Below are 25,767 nucleotides of genomic sequence, written 5' to 3'. Positions count from 1 at the left end.
AACTATAGGAGGTAAGTTTGGAAATAAGTGACTATTACCAACTCTAACATGAAATGCTGTCCATATGCATCCATAATAGAGCTGCACCCGTGCTACTTGTATAAAGAGCAGTGACATTTTTCTCCTTTCTCACTACTCATGTTTGAACTACTAGAACTCTCCTAGCAGAACACTTGGCATTTTTCTATTCCCAAGTTTAAAACAGTAGCAGAAGTTACTCTTGTAGATGGCTGTTAAAGCCTCAGTGCATTAGTATTCTGAGAGTTCCACCTGATCTTTCCTCTCATCCAACAGTATCAAAGCCAGAACAAAAACCTGTAACATTTCTGGTATTACTGTCCCTTCCCCAGCAATATGCAATAGAATCATGTCATATATGTTAAGACTTGAAAAGCAAAGCCCCGATTCAAGTTAGAAAAATGTAATCATTCACACTGCTCCCTCTTGGCAGGATAGCTTCTTCGTGATCTCATTGCCCAGATTTGTGGTACGGACTGAGTTGATCAGACTGATTTTCAGTTGTTCCTTTTAACTTCTACCCTCCACCCAAAGGTCCTTGGCTTCTCTTCTCACTGGTTATTGCACCCCGGGGCTGCAGAAGAGGTGCCTGCCTGCTTCTGTTTCTTACGGCGTTTGTTCAGGAGGCGGTTGTTGGATGTTTTCAAGTCTTTGATTTTCACCTGATCATAGTCCACTCTCATGGTAGCCAAAGCACTGGTCATTTCCTCCTGAAACCAAGGAAGCAATGTATTGAAATCCCTGAGGCAGTGAGCATGCAGCCACTTCCCCCCCACTACTGCACTACTGCCAGGAGATGAATGTACAAAAAGGAACCCTCTGTTACACGACGGCCAGAAATAGCTGAGCCCTTCCTGCTGCGGTGGACTGTGACTAAAGGCTTCGTTCTACTCATGGACTCATTCAGGAGGAACTATTCACACAGTGTTTCATACATGAGCACGCAGGACCACACTCCACTGGCCTAAATTACACCATGTCTCTACGCATAGCATTTCCTACTGCCTGGCTCTGGGCCTTTATCAGCCTCTGAGCCGGAACTGCCTGTACCAGACTCGGAACACTGCCTGCCTTGCTCTCTCACCAAACTAGGGTAGCAGGAACTGGAATAAAGAGCCCACATAAAGTTGCTTAAAATTATATGCTTCAAATTCACATGCTCCCTTAGTCTGAATTAATGTTTAATTGTAGGCAAATTTAAAAGTTTTAAATGAGGTTGTGAACAACAAGATGTTAATGAACATCTAGGCATTTAGTTCAGGAAAGGGAAATGATTAAATATTATGGGAATGTCAGTGGCCCAACGGAATACCTCTGGGACCTAGACAAAGCACAAGAATGGAAATGAAGAAGGCTGAGTGAAAAGATCTGTTTGATCTCTTTGACTTAGGCGGCAAAAGTTGCCTAGGTCTCTGAAATTTTACTATTACACAGCTCAACACCTGGGCCTGTTGAGCTATGTAAGGGTACATCCGTGCCATCAGTAATTTTATTTAAATCCACTTAAATCCATCAGTAATTTAAATAAAATCAGTAATCAGTAAAATATACCTCAGGAATGTTGCAATTATCAACATGCCAAGCATTGTCAGTGGAGAAAATTCAGAACTAACTGTAAAAGCATGCCCACCTGATAAAGGCCAGCAGGAGAGAGTTAAGGCTTGCAAACAACTTTTAGTCTGCTCTATAGTTTCACTTCGCAGGAAACATTCAACAGTCATCAGTACAAGCTGTAGGTGAGGTACCCCCTTAGATTAAGGGAAAGACAGATACATTGTTTTTCTCACCTCTGATGTCATAACCAAGGCTAAGGCTATTTAATGCTGGTTTACAATACAGGAACAGAGGAGAAAACCAGAATGCAGCTTATCCATCCCACCCTGTCCCCCTACACTTCCATCATATTCTTCACTTTAACAAACTTGAAATTCCCTCAACGCTGCCCCTTCTCCTCTGTAATCACATACAGGGGCTCAGCAGGTAGCATCAGTTATACCTGGCACTTACACATCTGGCACAGCTGCAAGGATGTCAGATGAAGCTCAAATAGCGTTCTGGTTTTTAACAGTTATACACACTACTGTTTTTACCAAGACTGTTTATGCTTCCCTTGTTAAACATGGTTTTATTCGAACTAGCCATGATCTTCCAAGGATCAAGGAAAAGCCAGCCCATCTAATCTCCTACACCAGACTTGACTTCAAGAAATCTGAACTATGATTGACTCACTTTAACTTCATCCCAGTGGTCTTTATCCTCTTGCAGGACCCGTGCAGTATGAAGAGGGGTTGGTGGCACTGCCATTGATCTCTGAGAAAAGGGAAAACACAAAACAAGTGGTGTGCAAAATCACATTTGGGAAGTAACTGCTTGGTCTCCTATGTGTATGGAGGACATAAACCTCTATCTAATGCCCTTCAGTGGCCCTCATTATTCATGCTTTTAAACACTCAATAAGCAAAGTCATGTGTGAGATAGAAAAGTACTGTAGTCACCACATAACGGTATTTTTAAAGAAAAATCAGTGGCAAGTTTCTTTGACTCTGCTTCAATTCAGCCAAGTGTTGGATAAATTTTTATGTTAATTTTAGATTTTATCTGGCATTTCACTATTCATTAGCCAATGTTTTAAAGTGATTCATTGACCTTTATCTTCTAGGATTTGTGTTAGGACCTATTTTCTTGTACGTATACATTAACTAAGATTGCCAGTTTATCAGATCATAAACGTGCCCATAAGGGGAAATTATACCATTATTCAGAGTAAGGCACAGTTCGGAAGACAATGAACCACCTGAGATTCTCTTCCACATAAAACCAAGATCTATGCTCACCTGCCATGGAAGATCAGTAGATACTTTAAATTAGAATATGGTACAATTTCTAAAACACGAAGGACAGCTCCCTAGCTGAATTCAGCAAGAATCATGGTATTTTCTTACCAGTCTTATAATTTCATTTGGATATTCTATCTTCCTTATGCTTTCTACCCAGACTTGCTGTCTACTGGCATCCTACACCAGACACAGCTACATATCAACAAAGTCTAAGGAGATTCCTGTACACACACCACTGTAAAATAAGCATTACATTGGAGGCAGTGCCTAGACCCCACCGAGCTAACAGCAGCACTGCAGTAGTTACAGAAGAAGAAATCATGACTCCTGCATGCTCTGGAAAGGCCCCTAGCTGTCCAGGTATAGTTTTATCAAGTCCAGCTGGGATGAGAGAAATAGAAAACCAGCAGACAGGATTTAGTAGTGTCCCTGAGGAGGTGTTGCAGGTGCCCTCCTGTCTGCTGTGAGCTGCTACTTGATAAAACAATCTTACCTACAAGCTAACTGCCAATTTTTGCATAGTCCACAATAATGCTTCTGTCATCCATTTAATGAAAAAAAGATATTAAAAAAGAGGAAAGACAAACATCCTCCTTCCCTGCTTGTGCAAGGCATCACCCCAGACATGTTCTCACTTTAAGATTTAGGAAAAAGAAGAACACAAGCATTCACTATGTTGGTCTTTCCCCCTCCCTCCCTCTGCCTCAGAGGAACAATAGGTTCAGCAATAAAAAATGTCAACCTGCAGCTCCTAGAGCATTCTTCCAGGAACAGTATTCTAGCCTGGCTCTTTGGTGCAGCAGAATCTATAGACCTTGTCTCTAATCTCCTCCTTATTAATTGGTTATATGCACATTTCAAGTAACATGTGTCACTGTAGGTGGTAGCTTCCTTAGCTATTAGCCACTCATTCTGTGAAATTCATCGCCTGCTGACTTCTGAAACACCTCCTTCTTGGGTCTTCAAACACTTAAAGCTGGAGGTATTTATTCTTAACAGTGATGACAATTTTATTTGGTTAGAAAAGACAGAAACATTGTCTAGGTTCTGTTCGAGTTCTGAGGAGTTTTTGTAACTTCAATTTCTCAGCTTTCCCAATTCTAAATCTCCTTCATCGGGATCTTATACAGCTACATTTCTGTATGATTCTAAGGGCTTTCAGATCTTCCAACAGACACTATAGAAATGCTATTAGTCAGGCCTCTTTCTGCACCTGCCTCTGAGGGTCAGCAAAGACAGAGAAAGCACTATGGGAGAAACAGCAGTACACGTGCTTCTGCTCCTGGCTGACGATTTTTTAGGCAGTGAGAACAAGACTGGTGTCCTTTCAGGCACAAATGTGAGAAGTACAAGCTATTATTTTGAGCGACACCTACAGAGCAGAGATGATATCCTGAAACTCAGCCTGGTAACTCCTGGGACTCCAGTCTCTTGTTTGAAATAATTAATATTGCATTATTAGAGTTGGTTGTTTGGGGGTCTTTTTAAACCCAAAAATATTTTTTAAGGAAAAGTAAATTCAACCAAGTCAGGGAATGAAACCTGAGCTAGGACCATTAATAGCTCTGTGTACCACCCTACCTGGCAATCTCTCCCAGGGCACTAAGCCAAGACCCTGACTCCTCCCTCCAGCATTTCCAAATTCTGCCAAGGATGAGAATCCCCACTAAGCCCAGGACTGTGTTCACACTAACGCAGCTATGCACAATGGTGCCTGAGACCACTAATAATAGCTCTCTTCAAATCCTGCAATGATGAAGTAAGTACATAGAGTTTATTTTTATATTTTTGAAGAGAGTAACGCATGCATATGCTGCAGAGTCAAACAGTGACTGCCTGCTCACAGGAGATAGAGATACATTCGACTTTTGCTTCCAAGAATGCTCTTGTGGGTGTCTCTCTGTATGTCCTCTGGTAACACCAAGAAGAATTGTGGCTCTGCAGGCAGATGACCCTCTGTGGAGGGCACAGTAAGTTAATTGAGTTATTAGCAGTAATCATCATCCTTCTCTTACATGTAGCTCCACATAGCACAGTAAGTTCTGCAAGTAAGAATTCATCTCGGGAAAAGAGAACGAAACTCACATTAATCCAAGGGTGATTCATAAATTGAGAAACTGTCATCCTCTCTGTCGGGTCAGTCTTCAGTAAATGGCGAATCAGTTGTTTGGCTGAAAAACAGGACCAACAATGGCATGTTGTAGCCTACTGCTGTGTTCCCAAATAACCTTGAGAATGCAAAGACCTGCTGAATGAAGAAAGATAATGTTGCATAACTCAAAACACCTACCTATGGCTATTAGCATGTTAAGAAGCCATGTACAGTGTGGTAGGCTACTATGCTGAAAGAGTCAGAGCAAGAAAACATGCAAAACAAGAGATATGAAGGAAAGACAAAGGACTGGGGATTCCAGCTATGCTATCTACATCACCAAACCAACTGTCTGGAGAACAAGAACTTGAGAGAAAGAGAAACACAGGAACAGAAAGCTGCCACGCTGCCTGTCTGAAAGATGGTAACAAGCCTGACATTATGGTCTGAATGAATGCATAAGCTGATGTTTTGAGAAATGACACACAACAAAAACTAGCACAGGCTGTGGAAAAGAAAAGGACAATAAACTTTTGACAACCTAGAGGCCACTAAAAGGACAACAAAGAAGAAACGGATTGCACAAACAAGCTTTGCAGCAGCTTTCTGTGAACATGGTATCTGCCAAAGCAGGAGTACTAAGTAGCAGATATGAGATGATGAGAGTCTAGACAAGAGTTTCATTAATGCGGGTAGCCAGACTGGAAACACTGCATCCAAGGAACATTATTTAGACAGACTTACACATAACTTCCTTGGGAAAACCTAAAAATCCTTCTGAGTAAGAGTTCTCCTTCAGAAACATCAAATGCAGGACGACTAAATGCTTGTAAGGAGCTGCCAGAGGTACAAGTTTGTCAAGTGAGGCTGCAAAAGAGTTTTGCAGCAGAGATTACCTAGAATCTAAAATGTACAAGGAAAGAAAAGGAGGGGACCACAGAAAGAACCCACTAAAATGATTACAGAAGCTGGAGGGGAATTCAGGGGAAGTCTGCATAGTTGATGCAATGATGGAATGACTAAAGAATAGCATGACAAGAAGAGTACAAAAGAGGGAAAAGAAGCAGTCTGCTGAAGGTGCCTGATCATCCTAAAAGAATACACATAAACTAGCTGATTTAATAGGTTCAAAGGTAGAGGGCATCTGTGTTCATTCAGCAAGCACACAGAAACCCTCCAAATTTTCCAAGTGCATGTTCTCTCACTGAGCTTCCCATGAATTTTAGTTACTGCTGTAATAAGAACAAGAGCCAAGCCAGTCAAAATATTAAGCCAGAAACCTCCAAGTAAAACATCTTCCTTATCAATCCTCAGTAGCCTGTGCTGTACATGCAGCCATAAGATCCAATGAGGGGTTAAAATGGCACAAATCAGTAATTTGTTATTGCTAAACAGCAGACAATAACAGGATGCAAGCAACAGCAATGTAAAGGGCTTGTTAGAAAGACATGCTCAGAGGTTGCTGACCTTCCTCTCTAATAGGAAGGGCAAGTGAGACTTCTAGCTTATCATACCATCAGAATAAGAGGGTATCAAAAACATCCACTTTCAGGACACTGGTTGAGCCCATCCAGGTCACAGCTGAACAGCAGCAGATTTTGGTCAACAACTTATACAAAATAAATTGTTGACCTTCATTTAAGTGGTGGCTGGCAGATTCCCACATCACAAAAAGCTAGCAGGAAAACTTGCCATCCCTGTGGACTGCATCACCAAGGAGGCCAAAGATTGAATAATTTCTTAATACATTTTGCCTTTCTCCCAGCTCAGCTTGCATTGCAGCTGTCCTGGCAGTCTCGTTTCTCAGGATTAAAGACTTTGGTTTCCAGAGGGTTTAATCTCAGCATTCACTAGCACTAGCTGCAATCTGGAAGTTTTCTGTAGTCGTTTACTTTCTGTAGCACTGTTTGCTGGCCAGTACCTGAGTTCCAGTTGTTCTCTGTATCGCCTTACAAAAAATAATTTCAGTTCTAAACCAAAAGGAAACATAACCCAAGACAGGCTTTTAGAAGGACACCACCACACACATGCTCATCATTACCTTCCTCTGATACCTCAGCCCACTCTGGATTGGGAAATCCATATTGCCCCATCCGAATTCTTCTCTTCATCCCTGGAGAAATGGCTTGACCAGTGTTTGAGTAGAATGGAGGGAACCCACACAGGCTGGAAGAGTGGACAAAAGAACTCTTAGAACTTGGAAAGTCCTTTCAGCTCTTAAAAAGTCCCATACAAGCTTATATTCTTCTGCAGGTTGCATGATCCTAGTGACTAATTACTGGTAAGCACAGATATGACAAGATGTGTCCTTGTGGTCATCAAGCCTCTTTCCAAATACTTACAGAATATACGTGATGACACCCAACGACCACATGTCACACGATTTGTCATACTTCTCAGGACCAAGGACTTCTGGGGCTGAGAAGATTAAAACCAGAAATTAGCAGAGTACCAGATGTCACCTTTCATCTTCATCACCTTGTAAGTAGCAACACACTTCAACAACATGCATCAGATGCATTAAAGAAATGCAACTCACTGCAGGAACTGGGTCATATTTTCTATTGACAAGTTCCTAAACACATCTGACATAGCTTTAAACCAGGAGGAATGGAGTTGGCAAAATGCCCTCCTCTTCACCTTGGTGTCTCTCTGCTCAAGAGAGTACTAAGATTACAGAAAAGCAGAAGGAGCTATAGCTAAATGTGTACAGGGAGACACTGCACTGAGAGAAGCAGGAGCATATGTTCCAGAAATCAGAACAGAAAAGACCTATTTGAGCTGTGATAAACTTTTGAATGATACCTAGCTGGAGTGTGCTTAGCTCCAGCAACTACAGAGCACTCTATTTTACTTTGGCCTCCAGAGTATTATATTTTTCACTAAGTAACAAAATAATAGAGATACCCATTTAGAGGGGATGCTTTTTCTTTCCCTCGAGGCAGGTGAACTGGCAGGGAGCTTGATTTTGTGAGGAAAACGATTCTCTAGACATATGAGCAATCATGCTGGTTTATAAAAAGGTGTTGAGAAAGGAAATGTCAGCTTGTTTATAAACAAATATAAAGGCATAAAACCCTATATCTGTAAATTCCTTCACATTTTATCACTAATCCCATCTTGAAGAAATATAGAAGAAACCATCAGAAAAAAATCCTGCTATTGTAATTAGCTGCTAACAATGAATAACAGTATTTTTCAAAAAAACCCCAAACTATAAAACTTACATTGTAGAGTAGAAATAATTCTTCAAAAAAAAAAAAAAAATATAGCCTTTTTCTCTCCAACGAAATTCCAAATGTGGACTGCCTCAGTCATACCATATGGAAAATGACTATCCACTCAAAGACCAAAAGCAACGTACTTTAAAATGAGGGCAGAAAGGACAGCCTACTGCGGCTTTCATTACGCACTGCCCTGTCTTGGGACAAAATACATGCAAAAATTTAGCTGTGATTAAGTGACATTGGTCTTTTATTAGTAACTCCTACATTTGTCAGCTTTAAGAACCTTTATAGCTGAGGCAGTGCTCTCCCAGTTCTCTCCTACTGCACTAGTTAAGCTGAGGGAAGTTTCACAAGGAAACGCTCAAACAATCATGAAGCAGAGCTCAGTTGTGGTTTTTATCACATCACTCAGACAGAATATCAGGATTGCTCAAAGCGTAATCATAGAAACATAGAATAGTCAGGGTTGAAAAGGACCTTAAGATCATCCAGTTCCAATCCCCCTGCCATAGGCAGGGACACCCCACACTAAACCATGCCACCCAAGGCTTTGTCCAACCTGGCCTTGAACATCGCCAAGGATGGAGCATTCACAACCTCCCTGGGCAACCCATTCCAGTGCCTCACCACTCTCACAGTAAGGAACTTCTTCCTTGTATCCAACCTAAACTTCCCCTGTTTAAGTTTGAACCCATTACCCCTTGTCCTGTCACTAAAGTCCCTAATGAATAGTCCATCCCTAGCATCCCTATAGCCCCCTTCAGATACTGCAAGGCTGCTATGAGGCAACATGTTCTCTCTCCTCGATCCTCATTTGTGTCCCCTGTTAAGGCTGTTTTCTCTGCAACCAAGGAAGAAAGCAGGAGCACTGAACTGTACTGGAACTAGACTAGGCTTGGGTTAGATCCCAGTTTAAATTTCGCATGCTACCTCTTTACATTACATTCACAATAGAAGGCTTCCCATCCATTCCTACAGTCCACAGGCTCACTACAAGGGGAGGGATGACAGAATGGAAGACAAAACCAATGCTTTTTGGATAACTTACCCACATAATAAGGAGTGTAACAGGGGGTCTGCAGTGCATTTACAGAGGTTTCTTTGGCAAAGCCGAAGTCTGTGAGTTTGAGTACAGCATCCTTCTCTTTAGATGTGTAAAGCAAGTTTTCAGGCTGAAAGACCACCGAGACAAAGGATAAAATGGACAATGAAGAGATGTCTCTAATGAGCTCAGAGATCAAACCATTCTCGCTTGCCTGGATCACCACCAGCATCTGTGCCTTGTTACTTCTCTCACATCCCCCCACCATACCATGCACAAAGTACCCTCCCAACATGTAGCATTTTTGCTTAGACTAAGGATCAACATCCTTTTTGACATGGTATTTAGGAGAGCAAATCACAAGACTCTCATCAGGTTTAATGGATTCTTGAACCCCTCTCTCTAATTTACACGCTTTTCTAGCATTGTTCTGTCTGATCAACACACCAGTTGATCTGACAGCACTCTGCACCACACTAAAGTAGCTAGTGTGGAAGACAAGAGAAGTCATCATCCAAACTCTCTATGAACAACTGACATGACTTCATCAGAATTAACTGGTACAGCCACAGCCTCCTTCCTGCCCCCCACCTCCCACCTCTGCCTCGTGAAACCAGAGTTAACTCCATTCTAGCTTCATACTCCATTAAGGCTCTCCAAAACCAGAAGTGGCACAGAGGGAAGTACAAGTGCTTGTGCACAAGAGCAGGGGCAACAGCACATCTCCAGAACCTGCAATTGTTTGAACCTGTTTTCCAGTTTCTCAGTTTTAAGGAAGCTACAGCCTCTCTCATGTTAGTGTTTAGGGACATACAGAAGGAAAGACTTGAAAGAAAACAGGATTTAGGATTGGAACCAATGTGAACTATTTCTATGGGAGTTCACTGAGTGTGGTTAGGGGGTGTTTGGGGCTAAGAGCTTTGGTTTCCGTGGTGGGATAGGCAATGGCACACAGCTCCACAAAAGTGAGCAGATTTTTAGTCTAAACTGTTCCAGTTCCTACCTAAAGAACCCTCAAACATCCCACTCAGTGACACCGAGCGATGACAGTTCTCCCTCCAGCTAAACACACAGAAGCATCTGTAGAGAATTCAGATACTCAGAGCTGCAGAATTAATCAGGTGCTTCAGTCTACCATTATGTAACCTGCTCTCCACCACACTGCCTCACCACTGTGCTGGAACCCCCTCGGTGCAGCTCTCTTGCCTTTGCTCTTCACAGAATGAAACCAAAACACAACACTACAAACTCTGTCAAATCTCCACAACAAGATCTGTGTACAAACTGTATCTCATAAAACACAGTTCCACTTGGTAGGAATTGGGAAACTCCCCATTTTCCCAAACATTTACCTATACTATTAAAGTGGTTTGGATGCATGGAATTGGCATTATTCTTCCCACATATGCAGGTTCTCCTGTTTCTGAAGGAAAAGGGGATTTTTTATTTGTTTTGTGGGTTTGGGTGGTATGGATTGTTTTTTACACAAGCAGGATTCTAAAAACAGCTAAAACCTGGTAAAGGCTGTGCATTGAGGTATAGCATCCAGTATATGTTTACTTCAGGCAATGTTATTTTCTTGTTAATTAAATGGATTGCAGCAGGCTTTTTAATTAACCATCTATTACAAAATTCCTCTGCATCCTGTACACACCTGGAAGGCATTAACATACAACTACTCTGACCTTTACCTAGCTGCACACTAGGGGTGAAGAGATCCCTTCTCATGCTGGCACAGGAAGGGGAACACTTTGACCATCTGATTGTATTCCTAGGTCTATTTAAACCACCAATGCCCATTTATTTTTCTACCTTATGCTCTTTTCTCTCTGCCCACACACCTTCAGACCTCACCTTGACATCTCTATGGGCAATGTTCATTGAATGCAGATACTGGATGGCTGTTCCGATGTCTCTCATTATTTCAGAGGCCTCTATAAATACAATTTTAGAGAAAGGTCACATTAACATTCCCACTGTAACTCAGGGACATGCCTGGGAATGCTTACGACTTACAAACAGCTTGCTGGAATATAGGGCTAGCGTCAAGACTAGAAAACCTAAAATTAGCCCTAACAGCTGTGTTTTGGTTTTGCAGGCAACCATTCCCCCTAATTCCTGGCCTGCTTCCTCCTGAGAAGGCACCGAATGGAACGGTTGAGATCCTGCTTTTTATGAGCTTGTAAAGCTGTGCTTTCATTTGCTCGCCAGAAAAGCAGCAAGAGCAGAGCAGGTATGCAAGCAACATGCAAGACTGAGGAGAAAGAAGCCCCCACCAGGACATGTCCCTGATTGTCTAGGACATGTCCTCCACTGCCCAAGACATAAGTTTCACTCTCAGCTTCTAGTTCAGGAGTAATAGGCAATAGGAGGATCTAACAGATCTTCTAAAAATAGAGCACCAGAACAACACAGCAATTTTAGGATCGGTCATATCTTCATTCCTCACTGTCTTTAGAAGTTTTTTCCTCAGGAGAAACAAAATCATCAATTCAGTTCTGCAAAGCCCAAATTGCCACCTTGGAAATACTGTTTTTAAAATTCAGTGTAACGCCAGTGGGAAATTAGTGTTTGGTGACCTGCCTTGCAGCAGCAGTACTCTTAAAGCCTGGAAGGGTTCAGTTACATAGGGAAAGGTTTCAGAGCAGGGAGAAGTGACATTCCCATTGTATTAAGTGAGCATTATATTACATCTCTGCTGACAGGAAACAATTAGCAACTTTAACTGGATCCTCTGTTTTCTGCATAGGCAGAAACCTCAGCTGCAGTAGTGAGAAAGAGTTAGAAATTCTCATACTGCAGCCCGGAACCTTTTTTCACATGCTTGAGACTGAAACTGCACCATCTCAGGCAAGGACAATCAGAAGGCATAAACACTCATCTTCTTCAGGGAAAAACCTTCCTTGCCCAGGTCACAACCCTTGGTTCCTAATGGGCAGTTGCGGCTGATACATATACAGCCAATGAACCTGGGGAATCCAGTGGAACTGGGCTCATTTATCTCAGGAAAGAATGGAGGCGGTTTTTCTGTTTAAGACTCCCAGATGATTTCTGAGTAAGTATTTAGAATGCTCTACAACACTATCTAATGTAGAAAAGTCATGTTTTTAGCAGAGTGGAGTCACTAATGATCACAGAACCAGTTTCCCTCCTGGAATTTGGCATTTTAGAGAGGAACAAATAAAGTTCCTGAAAATGCTCATTTTCCCCGCACAAGTCTCTAATACCACTTAAAGGCTGCAAAACACAGGATCAAAAAAAAAAATCCCTGGCATCTACACCAGACTTGCAAAACAGCCACAGTAATTTACAAGTGCAGGTGTAAATTTGTCTTCGTTTTATCAGAATGCTAGTTACAAACATTAACATTTTTACTCCTGAGCAGAAACAAGCCTTTATCTGTTGTGAATGGATAAGGAGAACCACCATCAAGTACACCTGTGGTACTCTGCAAATAATATATAGCTAAGAGAATAAAAATGGCAAGACTAGTCTATTGCAAGCTCTGTCACTGACTCATAGGAGGTCTTTCAATTTGCACATAGTCCCTATATAGATAAGCAGACTTGTTTACAGTGTGGCTAATAACACTTCCTTTCAAGTAGTACTTAAAACCCTTGACTAAGAGATGTTTCATCAAAAGTGATTTGCTCATTATGTTCATCACCTCACAGTATAGCTGTGCACAGTGATGTTGCTTGAGGGGCAGCCAGAGAGAAAACACAGCAGGAGCTGTGCTGGTCATGTTAGAGGTGGTCTGGCAGGAGCCCAGGGACTTGAGCAACAGAGGCTGCGGTGGTTCAGAAATGGAGAAGCTGAGCAGATTTGTATGAAGAGTTTTCCTCTAAACCTTCCACATTGTGCCTGAACTTGATCATTTCTGGGAATTCCTGATTTTCAGGAATTTTGAAAAATAACTGTTTAATACAGACTTCAATGAAAATAAATAAATAAATTATCCAAATCAAAGAAAAAATCCTGTAAGGGAACTAAGCAAGGGGACAGAGAAAGAGAGAAGCAATCTTTCACAAACTTCAATTTGAACTTGTGAATTTCACCTCTCTCAGTGAAAGCTTGATCTCCTCTCTCCTGGATCCTGCTGAACAGCTCTCCTCCTTCCATGCTGAAACAAAGAGCACAAAAAACCCCACACCTTACAAGAGCAGAAAAGATCAAGTTAACACCTGACTATGCATCCATATAATCACACAGAACCATGGCAGGAGCAGATTACAAAAGATTACATGCTGCCTCCTATGCCAAAGCTTCCTGAACATCACACTCATTTGAATCAATGCACAAAGCCTTTCTGATATAGAATAAACTGAAAACAAAACGGTAACAATAAACTGAAAACAAAAGAAGACCAAGGAGTTCTGATGCTTTCAGTTTAATGTACCCTGCCACAAGGAAGCTTGGAAGTCAGATACGCTGGCACTGGGAGGCTGATAGCAATCTTGGTTTTTTGTAAGGGTTGGAGAAAAAAGAAAAAGAAAGAAGGAAGCAAAGATACTGAAAATTATTATTAATTTGTCCCCAGTGAAGACAACAATAACTTTGGTATTACAGGTCAAGTCAAAATACAGCAAAAAGGAACATGTCAGATCACTGGATTTACATCTGAAATCAATGACAATCACAATCAAAGCACATCATATTTGTACAGACATATCTTTTAAGACTGTATTAATAAGTCAATGCTTTAATGAGGACAATTGACATGGACTACAAGGAAAACTTATTTTCAGTTAAGGTTTCTCATAGAAGATACTGAAGCAGCCCTACATTTCCCCACTGGTTCCATAAAGACAGCAAAAGGTTTGCTGTGTAAACCCAAATCCCACTGCTGAGAAAGCTCACCCAACTGCCACGTAAGTCAACATATTCTCTCATTCCCTCCACCCCCTCAAAGGGCAATGCTGCTGCTGGTACATACCATTCCATGACAATGAGGAGGCATCTCTTTCCATGATGTATATTCTCATAAACATCCAGAACATGGACAATGTGGGGACACCCTGATGCTCGCCAATGATACTCTACTTCCTGACGGGCTTTTGGGTTGTCATACAGGAGCTGTAAAGAAATAGGAGAGAAGAATGTCAGTGAGCCAGTATCATTCTGCTTTAAATTGGCACCTACATGTATTTGAGCTCAAAGATGGTGGCAAAAGCTACTCCTGGCACTTTCTCCAGCCAAAGGATGACAATACATCATAAGACTTTCATTATCTCTGGGCTGTCCAACTTCCTAGATTGCGGAACACAGAAGCAACTGGTCCCTTGGAACTTGAAGGACCTTGAGTGGCAGTAAGGAGAAATCTTCAATCTCAGATGAAGACAGACCTATCTCTCCCACCTCTGGATGGGAAACCACAGTTTTTTTCCTACTTTCTTGCAATACTTGCCAACAGAGAAGAATCCTTCTGCTAAGGACAGTAACACTCCCACCTGCCCGGAGAAGAGACTTGTAGGTTCACTGCAGATCCCTTCAGCTCAGTGAGATTTAAAACAATGAGGACCTTCACACTGACTCTGAACATGCTTAAATACTACACAAATTTCTGACCCTATCAGGGTCAGAAAGGGATCTTTAACTATCTAGATGCTTGAACACCTTTCTTGGTCACATGCAAGGCCAGGTTATTTTAAAGGCGCTAATCTCTAGAGGGGAGGTAGGAGCTCATCCTTCCTGATTCTGCAACCTTGTCCACAAGAAATGCGTACAAGGTTGTACAAAAGAGGTCCTTGCCTATTTGAAGAACTGCTCTGCATCAGACTCTGCAACTGAGCTTTTGTGCTGAATCATGCCTTTTCTCATCTGCATCATCACTCTAGACACCACTAACACTTCGTGAAACTCTTTTCTGCACATTTGTATGGTTCCTACACAATGCAGCTGTGATCTGAGTTCGGTACTTTAAGCCCTATAGTAATGATAATTGTAATGATGGAGTAGCAACAAAACTGATGGTATATAAAGCATCATTAAATGCACTGAAACAGAATAAAAAAGAAGCCAAGAACAATCATCTCTGATCTATTCGCCTTGGAAAAGGACTACACCAACTCCGGGGGACACACAATGACACTGTTTTCAAACAGACAGCAAAAAGGATCATTGCTGCACTACTGGGCCTTGGCCTGAAGCTCTTCTCATTCATGTCTGCTATCAGGTCTCAGTCAAACACAACTCCAGTGTAATTGCTGAAAACAAGTATTAACATGTAGCCTGTCATTAGGGACCAATGAATCAGATTAGGATTGCTTTTCTACCCAATTGCCAAGCTAAGGCACAAATGGTGTCACAAGCACCTCTCAATATAGGGAAACTTAAAGGAAAGAAGTTGCAAATTCTGGTTTCTTTATTGACTCCAATACAATTTGCATCACTGGGAAAAAAAAGGCAAAAAAACCCCAACCCCAAACCAAACCACAACCCAAAACTTACAGTGGTGCTTCAACATCCTTTTCAGGAACAGACACCATAACCAGGCAGGAAAGGCCCGTAACATGTTACCAAATGCTGGGGAAGTGCTTGGGAACCACTTGGACAGAAGGTAAGAGGCTTCTCTCCTTTTTGAGGCTGGGAACAGGAAAATGGTGACAAGTACTCCCCTGCTGAGTGCACTTTTGTGAAGCACAGAGAGGCTGCAGGAGGGGATGAGTGGCCTCAGAAGCAGTGAAAGGGCAGGGAGCCCCACCACTGTGACCACCCTGCAGGCTCCCTCAGCTCTGCTCCAAAGGCTCCAGCATGACGATTTGCAGCAGTGCAAGGAGCTGAAGAAGCTTTCTTGCCAAGTTCAATGCCCTCGTAGCCAACCTACTTCTTCCACAGCTGTCATTCTGCACCCAAAGCACACCCTTTTGAGATCACTATCCGCCTCTTCCTTCCTGTTCCAGCCTGGCTGTGGCCTGATTTCCAACACAAATAACTTCCTAAAGAAAGAGATGGCTCCAATTTGGACAAAAAGCCCATTAGCGAGTCCAAGCCAGTTGCTTTACTTCTTTCAGCCATCAGCCCATTCAGGAACTTTTTCTTCACAGCCACTGTGTTCTAGCTCAGTGGGACTGTCTATCAGCATTTTCTCCTCTGCCCTTCTGAGTCTGGGCTGTTGCCTAGAGGTCTCTTTTAAAAGTTCATTAAACTACGTGTGCAAAAATAAAGCCCAAACACTCTCAGGACTAACCAGGCCGTTTAGAAAAGCATTATAGGGTCTACTGGTTGGATGTTACTGGATTAATGCCACTTCTAAGCTTCAAAACCTTCTCACCTATCCTGTGCTACTCATGAGACATAACCATTCTCTTTACAAACATTAACTGCACTATAAGCTGTGTATCCTGTGCTTCCACAGTGTGCAGAGGTGTTGTTTTTCATGTTTATACCAAACACTCATGAAAATTGCTTCACAGAATTGGATTCTCGCTTTCTAAAGAGCTTTTACAAGGCATTTCGATACACACAAGGATGCTGCAGTTTCTTTTTTCCACCCCTAAAAGCAAGTTTCATGTACTCCTTAGTGCCAAGTTTGAATGTACTCATGTCAAGATGACACCTGGAGAAGCAGAGAAAAGGAAATGCAAAAATAAAGAGCAGATACTCATATCAAGCAACATCTGATACATCAAACAACTGTTAACCTTTGGATTTCTCCTTCTGAGCCTTAAAAATAAGTTAAATCTTTTCCTTATGTCTAAAACTCAAAGCCATAACTATACCTTTTAAGACATCTTAAAGATGCAGACACCTGTAAAACAAAAGCCAGGCAGGTTGAAAACACCAATTCCTACAAAATTTAGAGGATGATTTAAAACCACAGACTGAAAGTCTGGCCCTGCAGTATTTAACACACTTGCAAAGAACATAAATGGACATTATGCCACCTTCTTTAGCCTGAAGAGAGGCTGTGCTTCTACTGCTGCAATAGCTTTGAGCAGATTATGACCAGGTTGCCCTGATGTTCTGCACAAGTGCAGAAGCAGTTCTGAACAGGTAAGTTTTGCAGCACTGTGGTTCATGCTGGTTTGTCACACTATAAGCTCCAGGAGTCCCCAGTCATCCCTCTAGAATTCCCACACAGTTTGGCTGAGCCACAGCTTGTCACGATGGGCTGTGGGCAGGATCATGAACTGACCTAACTTCAAAATAATACAAATCCAAGAGACATGTGCCATGCTTTTCAGGAAGCAACATCAGCAATCCCATGCACAGTGCATGGGATCTGCATAGCTGCATCCTCTGCATAGCAGCATGGGGATGCCCATGTCTGTGGTCAGACACCATAGTCCGGAACAGGAACCGCACAGTAGAAAACTGTATTTTTGCTGGAGCTCAGCATTACTGAACCTAAAAAAAGCAGAAGCAGCAAGCATTAACAGCTACTCACAGAGAGATAACCAAAACCAGAGGCGATGAAAGGCAAGAAAGTACAGGAGCTCTAACTCTTAGTGGTTCACACAACTCTTCTTAGTATTTGAAAAAGCTGGAGAGGGAAGAGAGCTAAGCCATAGGGTGTGCGCAGCCTGCTTCTGAGGATCAACGGCACAGGCAGACTGCCCAGGATGCCCTGGGTAATTCAGGGCCTGGGCAGTGGAGAGAGGCCTCATCTCATTGTTCTGGGGTAAAGGCCTAGCTCAGGTTAGCAACCCCATGCAGAAACAAACTGCCCAGCTGTGTGAAACCTCCCTCTGCAGAATCTCAACAGAAAACCAGAAAAGACAGGAGACTAAAAAAAGCAACAAGTATCTTCTGATTGCTTTTCCACGGATTCAGTGTCGTGTAAGCAAGGAAGGATAGCAGGAACCCTCACACCATAACAGTCTGATATACAGAAAATAGCCTTCTAAGGACTCCAGGGAGTGGCAAGTGATTTTGGACTCTGAAATTGTAGCAACAAAGAGAGAAGATATCCCTGGGCACAGGTATGAAACAGGCTGAGGAAACGAAGCAATGACTTCTCTGTGACTTTAATATGCACTAGTGGGTTACCCAGATTATTATTACACCTGCTGTCTGTTCCCTATAGAGGGGATTAAACCCCCCATATATGCCTTTTATTGATTTTAAACTTCAGCAATTCCTCCTAGTTCCAAACAGGTGCGGTGCTTGAACTGGAAGTGTTACAACTTCAGCTCTCATCTATTGCATGTGCCACGTTAAAGCAGCACCTGACACTGCAAGCGCCTTTTACTTACTTGCACCAGTTCCAGAATCTGAACTCTCCCTTCAGCAAACAAGCAGTTTTATAATCTCTACACTATCTTCCTCCTAGGAAGGTTTTCCATTATTAAAACAGAAAAGGGACAGCAGAAACTTTCATTCCTAGGGATACTCAGCATGTAATACTGATATATAGGCTCCTAAATGTAGCTTTATTTTGCTAGCTGGAAAAAAAAAAAAAAAAAAGGCATAAGTGGGTAAATGTTTGACTTCTTTTGCTTTCTTTCCTCTTTGCACGTAGCTGTCACAAAAATGCTGAATCCTACAAATAAGCCTTGGAATCTAAATTCACACTGATGCACAGAAACTAACATGGTTTGCTGCAGAGCAGCTCTTCCAGGCTTGCTTTATTCAAGAGGGGCTGATGGCAAACGGAGGCTTGGATCGTGTTTCTTTTCTCTTTCTCCTCTATGCTACAAAAAGAAGAGGATTAGAACAACAGACCTATCACTATGGCTTTGAACATTTTATCTTTTATTATATCCTGATTGTTTGCACTACATCCATTAATACAATGTTAACAATCTTTATGTGTTTCTAGATCTCTTCACAAGGGATAAAGCCATTCTTTGTGTTAGAACAGTAAAGAGATTGAAATCATCAAGGTTTTTTTCTTCACGCACCAGCACTGCCAGTCAGTCAAGCTGCAGCAAGAAGCATGTGGCGCTTTGCAACAGCAGCCCAGCAAGAAGGGAAATCCACATATGCAAATCCCAAAGAAAGCACACACTGAATTTTTTCTTAAACTAAAAAAAGAAGACATTTCTGCTCAAATTAGCACTGAAGCATCAGTCAAGAGACAAGAGACAGGCACTTTGTGCAGGGTAGGCTCAGGTGGTGGATCATCACTAAATCTTTCCCTTTTCTGCTTTTATTTCAAATCCAGCTTAGGCTATTAGAAATTAAATCTGCTCAGAGGCTTCATTGAAACAAACTGTCATCCTGATTCCCACAGAGCTGCCCAAGCTGCTACTGCAGGTGGCATTACCCAGCATCTCCATCAGTGCTCAAGCAGACAGCCGCTCCCAGAGGTGGGCTCCTCCAAGTTCATTAGTAACAGTCAGTAGTAGCAGACAAGTGGTGCGATCCTGCAACACTCCTGCCTGTGGTATCTAACCCTTTCACTCAATCTACTGTGTATCAGGGTTTACTGTCTGCAGTGAGGGACCCTTCTTTATCTACCTCTGCTCTCCATGCTTCCAATCTCTCCTCAGCTCATCCTTTGAAATGGCAAAAAACTACAACAGATCTTTGGTATCTTGCCAGCGTAAGCGAGCCGAAGAGGGCTCAGAGGGGACTGCTCGCATGTGGTGTCAGTCACGCTCTGAAACCAATTTCCTGCTGACACGCAGGGCTTCACATTCCTTAAGCACGCACTGTAAGGGGAAAACAGGAGGGAAGAGTAGAACGGACAAAAAGAACAGGTTAAGATGTGCTCCTTTGTAAGAGTTTGTGCACTGGCCATGCAGCAAATCTGCTGAAGAGTTTAGCTCTCCGAGCAGTCCTGCTTCTCCTTCCCCAGGGAGCACACATCACATGAATATTATTTTGCTCCAAGCCTCTCTCCTGTAGTGAATCAACCAGGTCTTCTAAAAATCACTTTGGTGTGGTTCTGAATGTTGTTTATTATATCAGTATTCAAATCACCACTGGGCACTCAACCTGATTCTACAACCTGAGATAAATAAATGAGACATATCACTATCAATTTTCTAATTACACATGCACCTAGCCATTCACTCTGTAAAGGTCAACTGTCTTTGTTCATAAATGCTAGCAAATATGGCAAATACAACTGAAATGGCAACGCAGTGCGCCAGTATACACTTGAACACGCGAGGTTAACAAAAGGCAGGCACAAAAATGAGCAAAAAATGCTCATGAAGAAAAGCTCCTGTCCTGAGGAATATTCTGATAATATTACACAAAGCTATTTGAACTGCAGTGCCAAAGGCATGCGACTGTCCATCCAATACTGCGGGATATATACAAATCTAAATAAAAAGCAGGCTGTGCATTTTGCTACAACCATAATATTAGTTCGCATTTTAATACTGCACTTGCTCTGCTATGTGGATGCGAAAATAATTCTTACTGGCACCTTAAGATTCTTTTTAGACTCCGCTGTGACAGCTACAAACCAGCTACACACAGCTTCTACTTTATTCAAAACATTGCAACCGTAGTTTAAAAGAAAAATAAATCACCACCAGCTACTAACATGCTGTTACCAGACAGGAACATCCTCAAATGCTTGTTTACAAGTGAAGGCCTAGAGATCATCTCTTCTCTCCACCTTCTCCTCCTGACAACTCCTTCCACAGAACACTGCTGTGTAGCCAGCACTGACAGCAGCACTCAATACCTGCAGTCAATATGCAGCATCCAGGGAGACCTGCTATGAAGGTCTTTCTGAAACCCAGACACACCACAAATATCCTTTCTTAGCCTGCTTCTTTAATATGCATATTATGACCATTCAAGGTGAAACAAAACTGGGCACTGCTCTGAAGCTCTTTCCACTCTTGGTTTTTAAACCTCTTTGCTCTCTGGAGACAGACAGAAATGCGGGACCAATAGGGAAGCCACAGGACTTGTATTCACACTCTTTCAGTGTCTGATCTTTGGTCTGTGGGACCCTGATCTGGTTCTGCTCCACGACAAGATGCTCCTCACCACCACGACTATCATCTACTTCCTCGAAGAAGGATTTGGCTGTAGCACTCACAGGCACACAGGACAGGACACTCGGCAGCTGCAGCACCTAAACCACAGCATGCTCAGGCTGATTGCTCTGCAGCATTGCTCTTCCTACAGTGCACTTAGGGTACCAGCATAAGGCCAAGTTTTCCCTAAACTTGTACAGCATAAATACCTACAATAAGTTGGGGTTGTAATTAAAATAATCCGGAGCTCCACCACTATATTTACTCTAAGTTTCTGAGTTGAGGAAAAGAAAACCTAAAATCCCAGCTGAAAACTATGACACTTTATAGTTTCACTCTAGTGTCTGATATTAGGTTTGCATTTGGAAAAGAAAGAGAGGAAAAATACCCTCAACAAAACTTTCACTCCTGCCAGCTATGAGTTCATGAATTCTCCTAACAAGGATTCAGGTGACTTGGCTTCAGTAATTCACATCTCTCAGTCCTTGGCTGGTCAAAAGTAATACAGCTTGCTTGTGAAACTACTGTTTAAGAAGATTCCAACAGTATAAAATACTGTGGCACTTCCTCAGGTCACAAGCCCATCAAACTTTCTCTCTGCTTTGACTTCAGCAACTTATAGAACAGTAAAACTAATTCAAGACTATAACCTTGATCTCCTGAGTATCTAACACTTTATATGCTTGAATCAAAGCATATGAAAGATCACTTAAACCTTTGGGACATACGCTGTGGCCAAGTTTTGCTACCCTGCTGTAGTGAAACTTCCCACAGTGAAGACTCATCTTGCCTTTACAGGAGTCAGACCTGTCCTGGGGCCAATCGGAGACACACACAGATTTCCACAAGAACTATGGCCATCACAAAAGCCTCTCATCTGTTTTTTTAAGTGTCAGTTGTATTTCCTTACCTTTAGCTCTCTCCTGTGCAATGACTGCGATGCAGCAATACCCCAAAAACATGCTAGCACTTCTCATGGTCATGAAATGGGATGGAACATGCATCTGCCAGGATGTGACCTTCTCACAGGCTTCCCAGTATTGACAGCCACAGTTAGTAAGTTCCATTTTAACCACCCCTAACACCCTCTCCTCCCAACAATATGATTCTTTTTTTTGTTATAGATATGGCCTTACACTTCTGTTTTTCTTTAAGAAATGAACAAATGAAAGAGCAAATATTATAGATGTTATGCAGAGTGCTTAATGCTCATTAGCATGCAAACTGCAATGAAACCCACCTGTACAGCTGTGTAGGACAGCAGGACAATGACACCAGGATTAGCAAGGCATGGTGCACCTTTGATGGAGCAGGATGTGGCAGAAGGCACAGACCAGAACAAAGACGTACTGAGAAGATCTAAGCCTGATGTTCTATTTCTAGTCTTCCTGCTAATAAGCGGTATCAAAACTAACACAGAAGTGATAATACTGAACAACGTAGAAGCAAAAATTAGCAACATGCTTAATCTCATTAACAACAGATAACAGCAGCTCCAAGAGGAGTCTGTGATGCTCCCAGCCTTTCTCTATAGCTCTTGCATGTGTGACTACAGTCATAAAGATTAAACCACTCGAGAGCTCCCAGGAAGTCTTTGCCATCCTTTCCCAGTACACAGAGGCTCTTAGGGTGCATGCTGGATTCATGCTGTAGGCACTTCCCATGCATGTGTCTTGTCACTCTGCTCTGCACCCTAGCCCCACGTTTTAACAGTTAATATCTTAATGAGCTTCCTCCCACAACTGCAGCCATCTCCTCTGCAGCCCCACCATTTGGTAGCAAAATTCAGAATGAAGAGACCATCCTCTCATACCACTGCCTGCACACCCAAACTCCCTTTCAGCTAACGCTCCCTTCATTTCCACGTGAATTTAAGATTCATCCATGCATGCAAAGCTTGGCAATATGCCACTCCGGGGCAGTTCTCTCTGATGTGTTGCTGTTCTTCCTTTTTTTCACTTTTTCTTTCTCTACACCCACATTTGTGCTTTCTGCCATGTGACATGCCAGGCCAAGCAGTATCTCTCTCTTCTGTTACATCATCGACCTCAAGTAGTCCTAAACCATCCAAACACAAGAACCTAGAAACAAACAAAGAACTCTCAAATCTTCCTTCTCCCATTCCATATGGCTTATCTTCTTCTTTCAAGCCTTAGTTCGGGGGACACTTGCTAAATCCCAGACATCAATGGCACTGACAGAACCTCATATCCCTCGCTTACTGATACTTCACCCAGTTCTTGAGAACCTAAGTCGAGTGACTCTGTCCAGCACAACATCAAACGTGCAGTCCTGAAAGCTCCCACCTGTGGGAACTTGACTTGTCTTCAGAAACAAAACAAAGTCCCAAAACCTTCAGCAAGGACACTTGTAAGATTTCTTTTCAAATCATTGCTATATCTGCTTTTGCACTTACGTTTGTGCAAGCTCTGCCACTGGCATTTGCAAGCAAAGATCTAAAGCTATTTCTAAGTCACAACTCAGATAGCTCAGTGGTTGATGGCTTGAAGTTCCATCAAGCATGAAGATCCTCAGAACTTCTTATTGCATATAGCAAAAATATGACAGAGAATGGTGTGACTGTGAATGGAAACAAACCCCTGCAGCATTTAGCAGAGGACAGACACGCAAAGGAAGCCATTAAGAGAATGAGGAAAGTAAATTTCTCTCCCAAGACTTCTTGTGCTTATTTTGAACATATATTCTAAAGCCAAGGAAACTATTACATAGGAAAGGAAAGAAATAAACTGGGGGAAGAGGGAATTCAACAGATGGAGCCAACATAAGCAAGTGACAGTGCAGTAAACCCGTTATTTAAGTTGCAGTTCTCATTGATTCATTTTCCTCAGTGCACTAGCTTGGCCACCCAGGGTTCCCAGCTCTGCTTTGCCCAACAGCATCAAGATCTAGCAATCAAACCATCACTCTTCTCCCAAGCCCCAGAGCACCTCCTGGAGCAGCTCATACTTTACAGCACTCACTACTTGATTAAGTGCTCTTTAATATCCAGGACACTGGAGAACACATACTTCCTAGAAGACATACTTCCTAGAAGTGGGAGCTGCCAGTTCATACCAAGCATAACAGTCCTTCCCAGTTCCTTTCAGAAACCTTCAAGAAACACCATGTAAGCTGCCTTTAAGGAAGATTCCCTCGCCACATAAATGCCCCATCTAAACTAACCCCCTCCTGAGCCACAGCTCCCCTTCATCCAAACCTGTTTAGGTATTTGCTCAGTCCATCCAGGCTCCCACCCTGCCTGGTCGAGCCCCAAACCCCTGGAGGTTCTCCTTCAACAGCCCAGCACTTCTGCTAGCCCCAACCAGACTTCATCTCCCCTAAGCTCCAGAAGGCAAGGAATATCCTTCAGTTTTGCTGCCCACTGTATTTCAGTTCTTAGCCACCCAGCCTCTTGCTAAACATTCTTCATATTCTGAGATATGCTGTGGAGGCAGAGGTGGGAGCAGAGGGCTCCCTCCCCAACAGCCATCTTCTATTTCTTTTCAGATGTTAGAGAACTGCTTCACGTTCCCTGCAACCAGATAACAGAAAGCAGTCAGACACCAACAACGGCAGAACAGAGCAGCTTAAATTGAAGGGCACTTTTCTGACAAAGTCAAGAACATTTCCTTCATATTTCTGAATAACTTTCTCTCCACTCTTGTGTTATGTTCGCTGCCTCATGACTATACATACAAAAGGAAGAGGAGGAGGATCCCAAGAATATTTGGAAGTCAAATGTTTTGATGCCTTGGCTAAAGCAGTGCCATGCTGAGGACTGCACAGGGGTCAGATAAATGAGATGTAACAAAAGCACTGCTGAACCAAAATAATTCCAGGAATTTAAATCCTTTTCATCCTTCCAATCTGAAACATACATCCACTTCTCTGTCTTAAGGCACTGTCCTTTCCTCCCCCTATCCCTGCAGCAGTATCTGCTTGTGGTACACTGCAACGCTGGCTCATTTCCACAAGTCAGCATGCCGGAAAGAGAAGTCTGGGCTTGCAGGAGGAGGGAGTCAGAATGCAGGGGCAAAGGAGAAAAGGGACTCAGAAGACATTTCTGGCCAAAAGTCACAACTGACATTAGTACTGTGGAAACAGCTGCTCCATGAAAGTGTTAATGACTTCTGAGGTGATGATTTCACAAAAGCAATGTGCCATCCGGTATCATTCTCCCAGATGTGACAGGAAAACATACCCACACTAAAGCCATGTTAGCAGAGAATCAGATTGTCTGAGCTGTGCAGCTGCTGGGCTCACAGCAGAGCTGATGCAGCACTCCACAGCAGGCAGCAGTGAGGAGAGAAGGCACTCGGCCATGATGTGCTTCCCATCAGTTGAGAATACAGATCCCCAGGTGGAGACAGGAAGGGTAAAGGGAAATTTGCAGATTTTGAACATCATGCAGCACTCTGTAAGACCTGGCTGATACTTGCTTAATAAGCAGGATTTTGCCCAAGAGCTGTCAGGTGGCAGTTATTTCAACTTTCATGGGTTAACCCTTCTATCACCAAAAAACACAGAATCACAGAATGGCTTGGGTTGGAAGGGTCCCTTTAAGGAAGGGACCTTAAAGATCATCGAGTCCCAAACCCCCTGCCATGGGCAGGGACAACGAAATGCTTCTGTATTTATTTACATGTGGCCATACAATCCTTTT

General features: G+C 42.6%; 1 protein-coding gene across 1 annotated transcript in view; it reads right to left on the bottom strand.

Moving 5' to 3' along the window:
* Positions 1-285: 285 nt before the first annotated feature.
* The window catches only part of MAPKAPK3 (MAPK activated protein kinase 3), a gene marked incomplete at its 5' end in the record, with an annotated part of 47,684 nt that continues 22,202 nt past the window's right edge, over positions 286-25,767 (bottom strand). The window contains 9 exons of the mRNA XM_080625669.1: positions 286-728; positions 2,248-2,328; positions 4,941-5,026; positions 6,989-7,113; positions 7,290-7,365; positions 9,223-9,346; positions 11,071-11,150; positions 13,275-13,339; positions 14,153-14,292. Coding sequence (XP_080481795.1) covers positions 570-728; positions 2,248-2,328; positions 4,941-5,026; positions 6,989-7,113; positions 7,290-7,365; positions 9,223-9,346; positions 11,071-11,150; positions 13,275-13,339; positions 14,153-14,292 — 936 coding nt within the window. The 3' untranslated portion in view covers positions 286-569. The remainder of the gene's footprint in view (positions 729-2,247; positions 2,329-4,940; positions 5,027-6,988; positions 7,114-7,289; positions 7,366-9,222; positions 9,347-11,070; positions 11,151-13,274; positions 13,340-14,152; positions 14,293-25,767) is intronic.

Source organism: Psittacula echo (assembly GCF_963264785.1).
Source record: "Psittacula echo genome assembly, chromosome: 9".
Lineage (NCBI taxonomy): Eukaryota > Metazoa > Chordata > Aves > Psittaciformes > Psittacidae > Psittacula > Psittacula echo.
Note: the sequence above shows the minus strand (reverse complement) of the source record. Positions and strands in the feature narration are given on the sequence as shown.